We start from the raw sequence: 14,715 nt of genomic DNA, 5'->3' as shown, positions 1-14,715 counted from the left end.
AGCATAAGCCCGATATTTGCCTCTCCTTGGTTTGTGCTCACCTTTGATTAGGCATGAACAGGAAAGTTGTGCAAAAAGAATGAATCTCGCATTTGCATACATTTTTAAAGTTGCACAAATTTCCTCCGTAGACTAAAGGGTGAAATGGTGCATTTGCAAAGTTGTGCAATTGCAAACTGTTTTCTCTTCCAAAAGCATGTATTTTTGAAAGTGAGCACCAGTTTGAGAAGCTGTGAATGTTTTGGGAGAGCACGTTCTCCTGCTCACACTCCCGTTTGGGGTGGTGAGCAGGGCATTTTTTCATGTTTTGTAAGTAGAAATTAAATTCTCCTATAGCTAGGGTTGGCGGAGAATTTCTCCCCAAAACTTCGGAGGGCCGAGCGCCAATGTGTTCGGCCCCCGAACAAGTTTCAGGGAGAAATTCTCCGCCCCCCCGCCCCCCGCCCCCCGCCCCCCCCGGGACGGGACTTACCTTTGGTGAATGTCCCTCCCGGTGGCGGGTCAACAACAACATTACGTGTATTATATGTGTAGTTGAAGAATGAGACTTAAGCTACAATCATATGCCCACTTTCTTGGCAGTACGTCACATGAAACTCAATGGGATTTACTTCTGAGAAGACATAGATACTATTAATTTGTTCCCCCGCCAAAATAATAATAATAAAAGTACCCGAGCTTTTTTGGGGGGGGATCTGTTATACTCTTGTCTCTTCCCTCCACCTAATTATCCCGTTTTGTCACGATAGCGTACTTATTCATTTGGCACTGCCCCCCCGTAAGTATGGAGCTAACCCACATTTTGCGAAGAGAAAACTCCCTGGGAAAGACCCTGATGCTGGGAAAGACTGAAGGCAAAAGGAGAAGTGGACGGCAGAGGATGAGATGGCTGGATAGCATCACGGATGCAATGAATATGAACTTGAGCACGCTCCGGGAGAGAGCGGAGGACAGGAAGGAGCATTGGGTCCTCTACTGGGGGCCAACCCATCACCTAACACTTAAAGTATTGGGCCGCCTGGGAAAAGGGGTGTGGCCTGAGCTTTAGCAGGCGTCAGAGTAACATTATTCTCCTTCATGGTGCTTTCTCATTAAAATATCCCCCATCACAGTTCACCCCAAACAGTCACTTCAGCTTCATTTCATGCAATGTGGGACTTCACTCTTCCCTTTATTCCCCGTGGCTCCTCTTGGGAGATGTTTCAAAAGTCGAACCTCACCGTGCCTCCTGGAAGCCCTGCAGAAAACTGCCCCACCCCACCTGGGATGGCTCTTGGCACCAGAAGGGATGCTCCCCCTGGCCCTAACGGGACCTTCCATTGCACAGCAAAGAACCGCCATGGGGACTCCAATCTGGAACAGGCACAGGATGGAAAGATAACCCTGTCCCCCTGCCACGGGCCAGACCCACCACCATCCCTGCGGCTATTTATTTGCAGAGATATGGGGATGCAACTGCCAGCCGTGAGATTGTCCAATCTAGGTTGACCCTCAGAGCAAAGGTTGCTTCCTCCAAGCATTCTCCATGATGTGAGAAGGAGGGTGGCAGTGAGAGGAGCAGGGATTTGGCAAACTCCCCATCCAATAATGCCAAATTGTTCACAGAATCATAGTATCTTAGAATCATAGAATCATAGAATAGTCGGGTTGGAAGGGGCCTACAAGAACATCGAGTCCAACCCCCATGAACTCAGGGGATTTAGGGGGTTGGACTCGATGGCCTTGTAGGCCCCTTCCAACCCTACTACAATTCTATGATTCTTCCTCTTCAGCATCCACAGTTTTAAATGCATGATTATCGCAGAACGTAAGATAAAACAGAAGAAGGGAACTGTCGGCAGGCTTAAAAGAAATCTTGTGTGGTTGTACCATCTGACAACTATACTGCTTCTTTCCTCTAAAATCTGGGATTAATAACTGTCAGGAATGAATCTGGGCACGTGGAGATGTTTAGTAGCTTGGATCCAGCATGGGAACAGCCAGAACAGGGGGAGGCTCCCTCCCTAGTGAGCAAAGCTATGGCAAGGCCTTCTCCCCGAGACTTTGACTCGCAGATGGCTCAGCCTGAACACCCCCTCCTGCCACTTTCCTCCTCCATAAGAACCCAGGTTTCGGGGGAAGAGGAGGGCGCGGAGGATGACTTGAAAGATGCTAGGGTCCGTCGCAGAGTGAAGGGGGCAAAGTTCGGGGCAGGGCTCAGATGCTCCACCAGGTTGGCTATGCGTGAAAGCCTACCTCGGAGGGAGCCACCGTAAGGGAGGGGCATCCACAAAGGGAGGGGCATCCACAAAGCATCCACCACAGCAGGCCTACTTAGAAGCAGCACAGTAGACATGTACGTATGTATGTATGTATGATGTATGTATGCATGTATGTATTTATTTCTGTCCTGCCCAATAGCCGAAGCTCTCCAAGGCCCCATCTACAAAAGGATTTTATTCCGGGGTTTCTTCAAATCGAGGTCCCTCAGGACAGACAGCGCAGCTGCCACTTCACAGCCATCCGCGGTTTTCTCCTGGGAAATGCAGATTTCCATGGAAGCGCTTTGCTGTGATGTTTTCATTCTGCTGCGTGTTCCCTGCGGTTGCGAGCTGTCTGTCCCTTCCCCAAACCCACATCGCATTTTGCGGGGGGAGTGTTGTGGGCATGCGTAGGGCTTGTGTTGGCCTGCAACGCCCCTTTACTCCCCCCGTCCCTTCGCAGCTGCGCAGTTCAAGGGGACGGAGAGACATTCTCATTTATTTAATCACACATTTGCGCATTTTGGCAGCTCCGTAGCTTCGCAGTGGTTGCTTTTGGACTCAGTGCCAAGGGCTGGGGGGGGGGGGCTTGGGGGAAGACAAGCTTCGCTGCAGCCACCATTTCAGAGTGATGGGTAGGCACGTACCGCTCACACCTTGTGAGTGGGAACCATCGCGAGAGTTTCAGGCTGGGGAACTGGCAAACACATGGCATGGAAATGAAGGAGCACAGAACACCCACTTTTTAGCTAACAAGGGATGGACAGACACAACAGAACCCCCAAAATACAAAACAGCTACAGAAGTGTTGCACCAGACTGCATGGCTGCGCATTAAAAGACAATAGCTAACAAAGGGCACAGCAGAGTCTGTTAGGGAAGCCAGCAGTCAATCGCAAGTGTAACCCAGCAGAAGCTAGTTCGGAGCTGAAATGCTGCGCATTTGTGATGGAGTGAAGGCTGAAAGCGGTGCCACGTAGACAGGGCCCAGATAATGCACACCTTACTTGTAGGAAGTAAGGACTGGACTGCTCAGGAGAAAGTATAGCAGTGTGGAAGCTTCTGTGATAAAAAAAAAGAATTAAAGGAAATTCCTGAGTGCATGATAAGGCATACTTCTGATCCAGTTTTGCAAAGAATCCTGTGTAACTGGGAATTTTGCACTCTTCTTTTTGTTTGAATCGGCAGAAATTGCCTGAGAAGATGTGGGATTACTGTCCTTATACGCTATTGGCCTGACTTGAACCAGAAAGTCATGGATCGGAGCGGGGGGGGGGGGTTGAGTGTGTTGAACCATCAGTGCCCTGCAGCATTTTCCCATCCCCATAGCCAAGTTGATCACTTCCTAATTATGCCTTGGAAAATGTGGGATGTGCCTTTTTTCATACCAGCTGCACACTGGGTTGACATTGTCATCAAACTGTCAACCAGAAGCCCAAGATCTCTGTCTTGGCCAGTCACGAGCATACAAGTGAAGCTGGAATTGCCCCCCCCCCATCCCCACCCCAATGTGCATCACTTTACACTTCCTTACATAGAACTGCATTTGCCATGTTGATGTCCATTTTCCCACTATGGGGTGACCCTTCTGGAGCTCTTCGCAATCCCTCTTTGTTTCAACTATACCAGATTGTTTAATGATACCAACTTATTTATTCATTTATTTATTCATTCATTCATTCATTCATTCATTTCCATACCCCCCAATAGCCAAAGCTCCCTGGGCAGTTCACAAAAATTAACTTATTTTACTAAATGATTTGGTAGAATCAGCAAGCTTGGCCACCTTGCTGCTTAGTCCTAGTCCCAGATATTTGGATTATTACTGTCAGTATTCCTACTACTATTCCTACTACTATTACTTTTGTTATTCTTACAGTTATATCCTGCACTTTTTCCTCTTGCATGTAACCCACGGCAGCTTCCATGGGCATCTGTCTCCTCCTCCATTTCATCTTCACAACAACTGTGTGAGGTAGGTTAGGCGCAGAGTCAGTGAGTGGCCCAAAGCCACCCAGGGAGCTTCATGGCCGAGTGGGGACTGGAACCCACATTTCCCAGGTTCCAGTCCAATGCTCTAACCACTATACCACACTTGAAACAAACAAACCAACCAATATATGACCAGTAAATAAACCATGTACAGAAATAATGGACTTGATTGGATAGATGTATTTTTAAATAAAATAAAGTACAATGACTCCTGTAAGGATACATAGCATGGGGAAATGTGAGGGAGGGACTGGACAATGAATTCACAGTGACTTCTCTACAGTAGTCAAAATCACAGAATCTTTCTCCTTATTAGACAATCCTTGGAATTGAGATTGGGCCTCAGGAGAATAATATAGCATTTGGGGAGAAAGATGCAACCCAGAAGACCAGCCGCAGAGGCCAAGATGGAGAAGATCTCCACGGCCACCATGAACTTCCCCTTGGTGCTCAGGTAAGTTGGCATGAAGGAGACCCACACGCTGCAAAACACCAGCATGCTGAAGGTGATCAACTGGGCTTCATTAAAGCTGTCTGGCAATTTCCTTGCTAGGAAAGCCACTGTGAAGCTGATGAGAGCCAGGAAACCCATGTAAGCCAAGACACTGATAAACATGGTGACCGAGCCTTCCTGACATTCCATGATGATCTCTCCAGCCAGGGAATGGAAGTCCAGGTTTGGGAACGGGGGAGAGGTTGCCAGCCAGACAGCACAGATCACACCTTGCACAAGCGGACAGAACAGGACAATGGAGTTGTTCAGTTGTCTCCCCAAGAGTTTTCTGGCCACATTTCCTGGCTTGGTAGCCATGAAGGCCAGAACCACAGTGACAGTTTTGGCCAACATGGAAGAAATGGCCAAAGAGAAAATTATGCCAAAAGCTGATTGTCGGAGAAGACAAATGACATTTGTGGGTTGACCGATGAACAAGAAGGAGCAGAGGAAGCAGAGCAGGAGGGAGATGAGGAGGACATAGGTGAGATCTCGGTTGTTTGCTTTGACGATCGGTGTGTCGTGATGTTTCATGAACGTTGCCAGCACTAGGACAGTGATCAGAGCGAGGAAAGAAGCAAGAGTTGCTAAAATGAATCCGAGTGTCTCTTGATACGAAAGGAAGTGCATAGTTCTGGGGATACACTGGTCTTGGTTCTCATTAGGGTGTTGATCTTCTGGGCACTGAGTACAGCGAACTGCATCTGCAATGAATAACAACTAGTGAAGCACCGTGAACATGACACAGATGCTGGCGCCAGATCAGCCCACAAGGGAGTCGATGGAATTCTCCTTTCGGAAGTTTATTGTACCCCAAAGTGCAGAAACTCCCTTTCCTGGCCCTCTCTGTAAGCTTTGGCAAAACATTTAGTAAGAACACACTCAGAAAAGGGGCAAAACGCCTTCTTTTCATATGATACTCCCTGATATCAAACTCATGCTCAATAGCGTGCAATGAAGGAAAACCCAAGTTCTGTAAGCAGAAATGAAAATCTGGGAACTACAACTGACCCACAATCTGTCACTTTCAGCGCCTTCTGAATGCACCGATAAACCAACCATCCAACCAACCAACCAACATCTGTCATTTTCTTTAGATCGAGGACTGAGGACATGAGTTGGGGTAGGAAATGGGCAGCAGGTTCTGGAAAACACTACAGAAAAAGGGGCTATCTGTCTGACACCGGTGTTACGAGCTCCAGTTGTTAAAAGGATGACCAGCCATCTGCATGGATCAGTGTGCCGCCCAAACAGCTTCAGGCCTGATGCCAAAAACACTGAGGATGGAAACAGGGTCTTTGACAACGTACCCCTGGAAAGGTGAGCCAGTGGCAATGAGGAAGTGCCAGATACTGTTTCTGCGGGCATTAGTAGAAATAGAAACAGAAGATTTCTTCAGGAAATTGTGAATACTTTGCAAACAAGGAAACCACAGAAATATGCGATCTGGAATGGAATTAACCCCAAAAAATCCATTCCTGGGGAAATGGCAGACTCCTTGTCTACAGTACGCTCTTCTCCCAGCTCCACTCTTGCCTCAGTACATCCTGCACATCTACATGGCTCCCAGACTTTGAGCTACCTGTCCAGGTAGAAATTGTCCCTTCTGGGCAACGATCACATCTGTAGCAGCAAACCGGCTTCTCCTCTGAATCTTTTTTCCAGTGTCCTGGACGGCACCTCTGCACACACCTCGCAAAGGGGGGCTCCTAAAAGGCAGAAGACAAATCATTCAGGATATCCAGATGACAGAAATTGCACCAAGCTAGACTCAGAATGACTCAAGTTCCCATTACATGACAGATATTTCACCAATTGAGGAGGGTCAAAGTGACTCAGAACTATCTTATTCAAGGCTGATTATATATATTCACAGAGAAAGAGAGAGAGAGAGAGAGAGATGTATGCATGTATGCATGCATGCATACACACACACATCTAAGTTGGAAGCTGCTTTCTAGCGAGTCAGACACTTGGTCCACCGGGTCTGGCATAGTCTGCAGGAATTCCAGCAGCTCTCCAGGGTTTTAGACAGAGGCCTTTCCCCAGCCTATGTGCAGATGTGGGGACTAAAGCTGGACCTTCCTGCCTCCAAAGATTGTGTTTGGCCATTGGGTAATACCAGCACCCTGCACCCTGGACTCAAAAAGACGTTGGTCCCATCTAGAAAGACTTCTGTTCTCAAAGGACAGACTGCAACATCCCTTCCTTCTCCCATGACCCCAGAAGATTCAACTCCACCTCTGTAGGCCAGATGATTGCGTCAGAGTTAATGGTGAAGTCTTGTCCTGGGGGAGCGTCTGGATGCAGCCATCCCACTTTCGCAGGGGCAAAAGTGTGATTTGGAAGGAAAATCCAGTTCACAATATCGTAACTAGAGGACATCTCAGAATTATCGGTGAAATAGACTTTGTCTCCAGCGCTGTTGTTAAAGCGGACGGCCTTCAAAGAGCCAACAATCTGAAATGTAAGAGGTGCTTAGAAAATGGGGTGACTGGTTCTGGGGACCGTGAGGGGGGTCTGAAGTCTTCTCACGTACTGTGCCTGCCATTCAGGTTGGGGATTGCTTGGTTCTGCATTGTGATGTTTGGTTTAATGCTTAGGATGCTTCTTCACTGGGCACTAGCCGTGAGAAGCTGCTTACCCAGTGTTTTTGGGGGGTTGCTTGGTTCCTTCTTGCTCCAACGCACCCTTTCTAGGCCACTAACTGTAAAAATATACATCTCCAGAATAGGGATGGGGGAACAAGTGATGTGGGAATTCACCAGCACAAGCCCGATATTTGCCTCTCCTTGATTTGCGCTCACCTTTGATTAGGCATGAACGGGAAATTTGTGCAAAAAAAGGAATGAATCACGCATTTGCATACATTTCTAAAGTTGCACAAATTTCCTCCATAGACTAAAGGGTGAAATGGTGCATTTTCAAAGTTGCGCAATTGCAAACTGCTTTCTCTTCCAAAAGCATGTATTTTCGAAAGTGAGCACCAGTTCGATAAGTTGTGAGTGTTTTGGGAGAGCATGTTCTCCTGCTCACACTCCCATTTGGGGTGGTGAGCAGGGCATTTTTCATGTTATGTAAGTAGATATTAAAGGGCTTGCTTGAATCGTCCCTCCTCGTTCCCAAATACCTACACACATTCTTAGCACAGAAGTACAGAAAGTCTCTGCTGCTGTCTACTCTCTTCCTAAACTCGCTCCAGGGAAATGGTGGCCCTGCAAGGATATCTATGGGGAATCTTTTCCTTAGGAACTTTAGAATGAACTAATACAGCTTCTCCCAGTATCTCCATTTGCTTCCAGTACCTGATGGTTAAACCACTTCCAGTCCCGGATGGTAAAAAATCAGCACTTTATATGAGAGAACCAGTTCTGAAGGAGGATGTTACCTGCCATGGCTGGACGTTCAGCAGCCTCCTGCCATCCCCCATCCATGCATGTTGAGATTCAGATGAAGCCCTGGCATGCAACGCGTGTGCCACGGAGTAGACGGCATTGTAGATACTGTAGCTGCGACTGGTCATGCTCGTATCAAACATGTGGCCTGGCAGGTCCTCCCATTTCTCTTCCCCTTTACACCTCTTGTGTCCCCAGTGGAAGGGTTGGCCTGGTTTCAGGACCGTACAGGCAAATTCATATTCCCACCAATCATGGAGAAAGACGTCTCCTTGTGGTTGGAGTGGATCTAAAGCCCATAAGAAATTTTTGAACGCTGGGACATTCCTGCTGTGTTCCGTGAAGTGCAAAGCACCATGGAAATTTGTAAGTTCATGTTGGCCCAACTGGGGTCTTATTGCCACCTTTTCCAAATGTGGTGTGAAGATCCAAACCTTCCTAAATGAGGTCTTCTTGGTAGAATATTCATTGTATGCCATTGCCCATCCAAGATTTTCTAAGGTCTCGGACACCCCGAAGAGAATCATCACTTGCAACTCAGCCCAAGCATCAGAATCGAGCAGTGTTGATAGAAGAGGAAAATACGTCGCGTCGATCATATGGATGAAGGCCACACAGATGTCATTCAGCTTGAGCAGTGGTGTCAGTGTCTGGATGAAATGTTCACCACAGTCAAACATGGAAGCAAACAGCCCAATCCAGTTCCAATGGAAATGCAGGAGCAGCCTGACTAAGCCCTCAAATTGAGGCATTTCATTGGGATCAATGCGGAAGAAGGAAGGAAAGACCATTTTCTCCCTCTGGATAGGTTCAAAGACACCAAACGTGAGCTGTAGGAAGGAATTGCCAGGGGGGTGGCCGAGTTAGTCCATAGCAGCAAGAACAACGAAGAGGCTTGTGGCATTTCGAGGACTAGCCCATTCTCACTGTGTAAGCTTGCATGGACGAAGGCCTACGTCAGAGGCCTGAAGTGTTACCTTGTAGGAAGACGGTCATTTCAAAAATGGACTACTCAAGGAAAGCTGGAGCTCTGCGATCCCTCTAAGATTCCCCCGGGTGTGGTTTTCATCCAAATGTCAGGGCTGCCAACACACTTCTTACCATTGCAATGCATGGGCCTTGGTGAGTATAGCAAAAATAAAGATCCTTCACAAGCAACTTGGGGTCTTTTGAGCACCTCCCAAATTCCACAGAATTATCTCAGGAGGCACAACTCAAGTATATCAACACATGGCAGCTGTGTGGGTCAGTTGCACCCAGAGCAACAAAGAGACCTGGAAACCCAGCTCATGAAATGGTTGGGGGGACACAGAATACAACATGTGACACAATGTTTGTGGGGCTGAATCAGGCACCTTCAAAGTGCCCCACTGAAAAACCCTTCTGCTAACAGCCTAAGGCACATGGCTGAAAATAATTCTATTTTGTATGGAAAAGTGTCCCCATACCTAAAACACTGACCGGTTTTAGATGGTGTGTGTGTGGGGGCGGTCTGTGTGTGCTGAGTTGGTCTTGGCAGCCAGATCAACACAGAGTTTTGGAAACCTTGTTCATTTCCGAGTTTTTAAGGGGTCACCACACTCTTTGTGTCTCCCAATCCAAATGGTATTGTTCTAAAGAAATCCCACTGCTGGCTGGGTTTAGCCATGTCACAGTGACCTAAGATGAATGGCTACCGCCAAGGGTACTATATGGCAGGTTGACCGAAGTTGGAAGGTCACCTCCTCCTGCCAGGAAACACAGCGGCACCACACACCCACTGCATGGGCAAGAGACTGTTGTCAGAGACCGGGTTTTGCATCTCTGTGTTCCTGAGTTCTGCAGAACCCGCTTACCTGAGGGATCTTGAAGATGCCCATTAGAGACGCCATCTGCCGTGAGGATGTGGATTCGAGACCCCCAATAACAGAGAGCAGTTTATCCCGTCTGTTGCATTTATAATTTGGGAAAGCTTGGCCCCGTGTGGAGAGCAGGGTCAAGGTGTTCACGTAGATCCATCTCCCATTGTTGCTGTGGTCATAGATGCGGAAGCCGAGGGTCACATTGGGTAGGAGAGCTGGGTTCTCGTTGAGCTCCTGGATGGCAAATGCCAAGGCAAGGTACTGCAGGTTGTTAGTGCTTACTGGCCTGCAGTGAGAGGGACAATGAGTGTCGGTGGGCTCCCAATGACACTTGTGAGAGCAGAAGGAGATAACCATCTCTGAATAAAGACTAGCCCTTCAGGCCAAAACCCAAGAATTCACAATCTCTCTCTCTCTCTCTCTCTCTCTCCCTCTCTCTCTCTCTCTCTCTCTCACACACACACACACACATGTCTTTGTCACTGCCAGATCCTTCACATGGAACCAGACTATTGCCTAGCTCTGCCTGCCCCCCTTACACCAAACGCCCTCGAGGTGCAAGTCAGTTGTTCTCCAGGTTTGCAAAGATGTGGATCTGGACTGGCAAAGTCTCCCCAGGTCCCCAGCCCAGCCTGACTCTGAAGAAGAGTCTGCAAAGCAGGTTTGAGGTGCCTGAAAGAGAAGCAGGCAGACATCTGCCCCAGATTCATCTTGGAGAAACTCACATTGGATGATCGACCATCTGCGATGGCCCTAGAATCAATAGTTCCCCTGGGACTTTAGGAAAAACATTGCCAAGCGGTAGATTCCCACCAACAATGATGTCTCCTGGCTGGTAATAGTCTTCTCGCACTTCATAAGGCCTGGCCAAGAGGCAGGTGGTCCTCAGCATCGCCTGCGTGGCCTGAGTCCAGTTCCAAAACAGCAGTAGTAGCAGCAGCTGAACCATCCTCGGTAGGAAAAGGCTTTTTCTCCCGGTCCAGCGTCCAAGCAGAACCTGAAGGAGAGCCGGCTAGACAGGCTCCAGCAGGGGAATGTGGTATTGGCAAGCAATGAGCAGATGCTGAGTGGTCCGACCTTAACCCAGGCCCCCATGCAAGGGCTCAGGGCGTATTCATGTGAAGCAAGTGTTGACATGGAGTTCTCTGTTGTTGACGTGCTGGATGGAAATCCATGGGGGCTTCCTGCAGAATTACTGTCATTACCCTGGTAACACCAGGGGAGAGGAAGAAGCAGGGCCCCACAGCGCTGGGCTCCCTTTGCACCTCGAACGGTGAAAAACATGTTTGCATCACTCTTTGGCTCTCTGTGGGGCAGGTGGAGTTCACGTTAGTCATCACGTTCGGCCCTTCGGTCTGCGTAAAGTCGAGCACCGGAATCCAAGATGGAGCCCAGGCACGTGCGAAGTTCCTTCCCCCGAGAGATGGCTGGGGAAAGGGAGGAATTGCGGTGGCAGAGTTGTACCCCGTGCATAAGTCTGCATGATTGCGTTGCCCACACTGCCACCATGCTGCTCCGCTCCTTGTTCTGCCCCGAGAGTTGTGTATTCCTCGGTCGTGGGCGGTTCAGGGACGCGGTCTCCATAAAAACTACAATGGAGACCCTCTCTGGGCTCTTCCTCAGCCAGGCCATGGGCTCACAGTGTGTCTCAGGAGAATCATGGCCTCGTCCAGCTGATCTGGAAGCAAAGAACGTCTCTGTCATGGCCACTGCAGGTCTCTGGCCTGCAGAAATTGACCTCCCACCTCAGTCTGATTTGCTTTCTGGGCGTTCCTGGTGGACCACGGTGTGGCCCCGAGGCTTGCCCCAGCTTGCGTGATGGGGTGGGGGCTGGTGTGGATCTTGGCCCATCCCCAGGAAGGGATCCCCTCAGCCAAAGAGATAGCAAGCAACCGTTTTGCAGGAGGCCCCCCCAGCCCGGGGGCTTTGGAAGGGAGAAGGCCCTGAAGGGGATCTGGAAGACATTTGGCTCGCTCAGCCTGGCGAAGTTGGTCCTACCCTCGCTGTGCACTGGTGGCTTCCTGAGCCGCACCGCTGGCAGAACCGTTGCATCAGACAGCTGTGGACAGAGTGTGGCCCGTCCTGGTTGCGCCCAGGGGCCACAGAGTATGGTAGGTGATGCCAGGTGGAGATCCGGAGGTGGTAGCGGGATCACCTGGAGCAATTGGAACAGGGATGAGCAAATGCAGGTGGGCTGGGGGCTAGGGGAGGCCTGAAATTGCACCCGCCATGCTGCTGCCCTGGGTGGGTGGGGTCCGGTCAGATACGGAACGTTCTTCCAGGAGAGGCTGCAAGGTGCACGGCCATCTCAGCCCCCTGGATGCCAGGCCACGGATCCCGGCGCTTGCCTGCCCAGGCACATGCCCGGTCGGGCAAACGCAGGGATCCCCGCTTGTCTGTGAACCGCCATTGCACTTAAAAACGGAGGCTCTGCCATCCACGTCAGTCGCCACTCGTGCAAAACGGTGGCCAGAAGCAGCCCCATTTCCTCAGCATTACAGCTGCAAGTGGTCTAATTAGATGGTTCAAGCCTCTAACTTTGTGTCTATGGGGCTACCAATGGCCTCCACTCTTCGCACATGTTGGCTGACATAAAGAGCAGAGCTTCCAATTTCACACCAAAGGGTGGCTCGCAGGGTGGGGGGATGTCACTTCCTGGGCTTCCATGGACCGCCTGGTGGCTCACATGGCTTGCCTTACAATGGCGGGTGACCAACAGGGCCCAGTGAGTGGCATGGACCACTGACTCCAGTGAGTGTGCCCATCCCTCCCTTGGACTTCGGATGCCATATTGCCTGAACTAGGGATGTCAGAGAATTTCTCCACGAACCTCTTGGAGGCCGAATGCCAACGCATTCGACCCCTGAAATTGGTGGAGAAACAGTCCACCCCCCCGCCCACCCCCCGGGATGGGACTTACCTTGAGCGAATATCCCTGGCGGTGGCGGCTCCCAGCGGCGGTTTGGCAGCGGTTCAGCGCGGCTGGTCTTCCGACCGGCTGCCACCGCCGCCATTTCCAAGTAAAACAACAACAACAACAAACGTGATAGGCTATGTAATGATTTACGTAGCCTATCACGGCTGATTGGGGGGGGGAGAAAAAGCACGTACACAAATGGCAGCACCCATGGGCGCCACTATTTGCGTACACATGTTTTTTTTTCTTTTAAATCAGCTGTGATAGGCTACGTAAACATTTATGTAGCCTATCATGGCTGACTGCAGGGACGCAAATGGTGGCGGTTACGGCCGCTGCCATTTGCGGAGCCGGCCGGCCAGGATTCAGTGGGGGAGGGACGGAGTGCCTCCCCCCCGGCCAGAATTTCAGGGGGGGAAGGACGGAGCGCCTCCCCCCGGCCAGAATTTCAGGGGGAGGGATGGAGCGCCTCCCCCCCACCATGAATGTCACCCTTCAAAAAGGTAAGTGACTTTTGTACATCCCTAGCCTGAACCCTGTTTCGGATGCCACACTGTCCAGGTGCCTGACATTCCCCCTGCCGTGGATACCTAGCATTCAGCCTTCTTGGCCACCCCTGAGGCTACACACGGCATTGTCTTCCCCTGCCTTCCTCAACTGGTGCTCTCCAGATGCTTTGGCCCATAACCTCATCATTCCTCACCAGCTTCACCATTGGCTCTTATGGCTGGGAATGGTGGGAGCTGCAGTTCCACACATCTGGAGTGCACCCGGTGGGGGAAGGCCGATCTATGGCAATTCTACCAAGGATGCCAAACCAGTCCAGGTGCCACTGTGGTCGCTACCCCAGGAAATACGGGGTCCTGGCCAAGAAGAGATGCACGATGTGTGACCACCGATGGTTATTAAGCCATCCAAATGCTAGTGGGGAATCCTGACTGTGCCGGAGCCAAAGCCTGGCGGAGCGGTCCGTGTGTTCCGGGGGCATGATAGGGGTGGGGACAGAATGACTGCGGAGGACAGAATGACTCCTGCCAGAAACCCTGGAGAGCCAGTGCCAGTCCGTGTCAGCCAGCAGCAGGCGATGGGACACCCGTGGGCAACCCTGTGCCCCAGGACACCTTTCCTGGTGCCTGCCAAGGTGCCCCACCCTTCCGCGCTTGGATTGGTTTTTGTGTCCAAGAACAAGATTTCTCAGGGGCAGCTGGGATCCCTTCCTACCAGAGTGAGGGGCTCTAACTGCTCCCATCTTCTTCCTCCATGAATGCGGGGCTTAGGGACATTCTGAGGAAATGAGAGTCTCAGGACGCAGCCAGCTGATGCTTCCAGTGGCAACATGCCCATGTTCTGGCAGGGCCCAAGGCACTTTCTGAATCAGCCAGGTCTGCCCACAGCCCCCCAGAAGGTCACCTACCCCTGGTGGAGACACCACCGGCGTCGACAGACCCATGATCAAATGCCATGTAAGACCACTTCCTTCAAGACTTTTTTATTAAATCTCAGAGGGCGGAACTGCATAGGTTGCACAGTTTTGCCTCGTGGAGTGATTTCAGCTGTGGAGATCATATGGGTTCCAGTTCTTCCTGTAGTTAAAGACTTGTGCTTCCCACCTTCCTGTCATTATACAGGCCTCTAATCCTTCAGCTCTGATATCAGTCCTGTATGCTAGAAAAAAATCCACAGTTTTGCAATATCTGTCTCTAACATCTGTCTCTGACCTTTCTCACAGGAGCCTACAGCAATTGCACCCCGTCTCAATCTGAGTGGGGTTTAGTGTCTTGACGGGGCTCCCCTTGTGGCCATGAGGACTACCCCAGACTGAGGGACAAGGAGGGGTG

The 14,715-nt window shown here is 50.4% G+C and overlaps 1 protein-coding gene across 1 annotated transcript; it reads right to left on the bottom strand.

Moving 5' to 3' along the window:
* Positions 1–6,905: 6,905 nt before the first annotated feature.
* LOC146333810 (vomeronasal type-2 receptor 116-like) lies at positions 6,906–10,909 on the bottom strand. The gene is made up of 5 exons (XM_084825717.1): positions 10,686–10,909; positions 10,027–10,246; positions 8,113–8,949; positions 7,415–7,531; positions 6,906–7,184 (listed from the first exon to the last, which is right to left on the bottom strand). Exons 1-5 carry the CDS (start codon positions 10,907–10,909, stop codon positions 6,906–6,908), a joined length of 1,677 nt encoding a protein of 558 aa, XP_084681843.1.
* Between the last annotated feature and the right edge of the window lie 3,806 nt (positions 10,910–14,715).

The sequence above is a fragment of the Heloderma suspectum genome, chromosome Z, assembly GCF_057233095.1.
Source record: "Heloderma suspectum isolate Gila_16-S chromosome Z, 16-S_ref, whole genome shotgun sequence".
In the NCBI taxonomy this organism is placed as follows: domain Eukaryota; kingdom Metazoa; phylum Chordata; class Lepidosauria; order Squamata; family Helodermatidae; genus Heloderma; species Heloderma suspectum.
The sequence above is the reverse complement of the archived record's forward strand: the minus strand, read 5'-3'. Positions and strand labels throughout refer to the sequence as shown.

Coding starts and splice junctions, on each gene's coding strand:
- LOC146333810 (XM_084825717.1), bottom strand. CDS start 10,909: ATGGTTCAGCTGCTGCTACTACTGCTGTTTTGGAACTGGACTCAGGCC. Junction 7,532..8,112: donor TGAACGTCCAGCCATGGCAG/GTAACATCCTCC, acceptor GCCTAATCAAAG/GTGAGCGCAAATCAAGGAGA. Junction 7,185..7,414: donor CAGTTAGTGGCCTAGAAAGG/GTGCGTTGGAGC, acceptor CTTACATTTCAG/ATTGTTGGCTCTTTGAAGGC.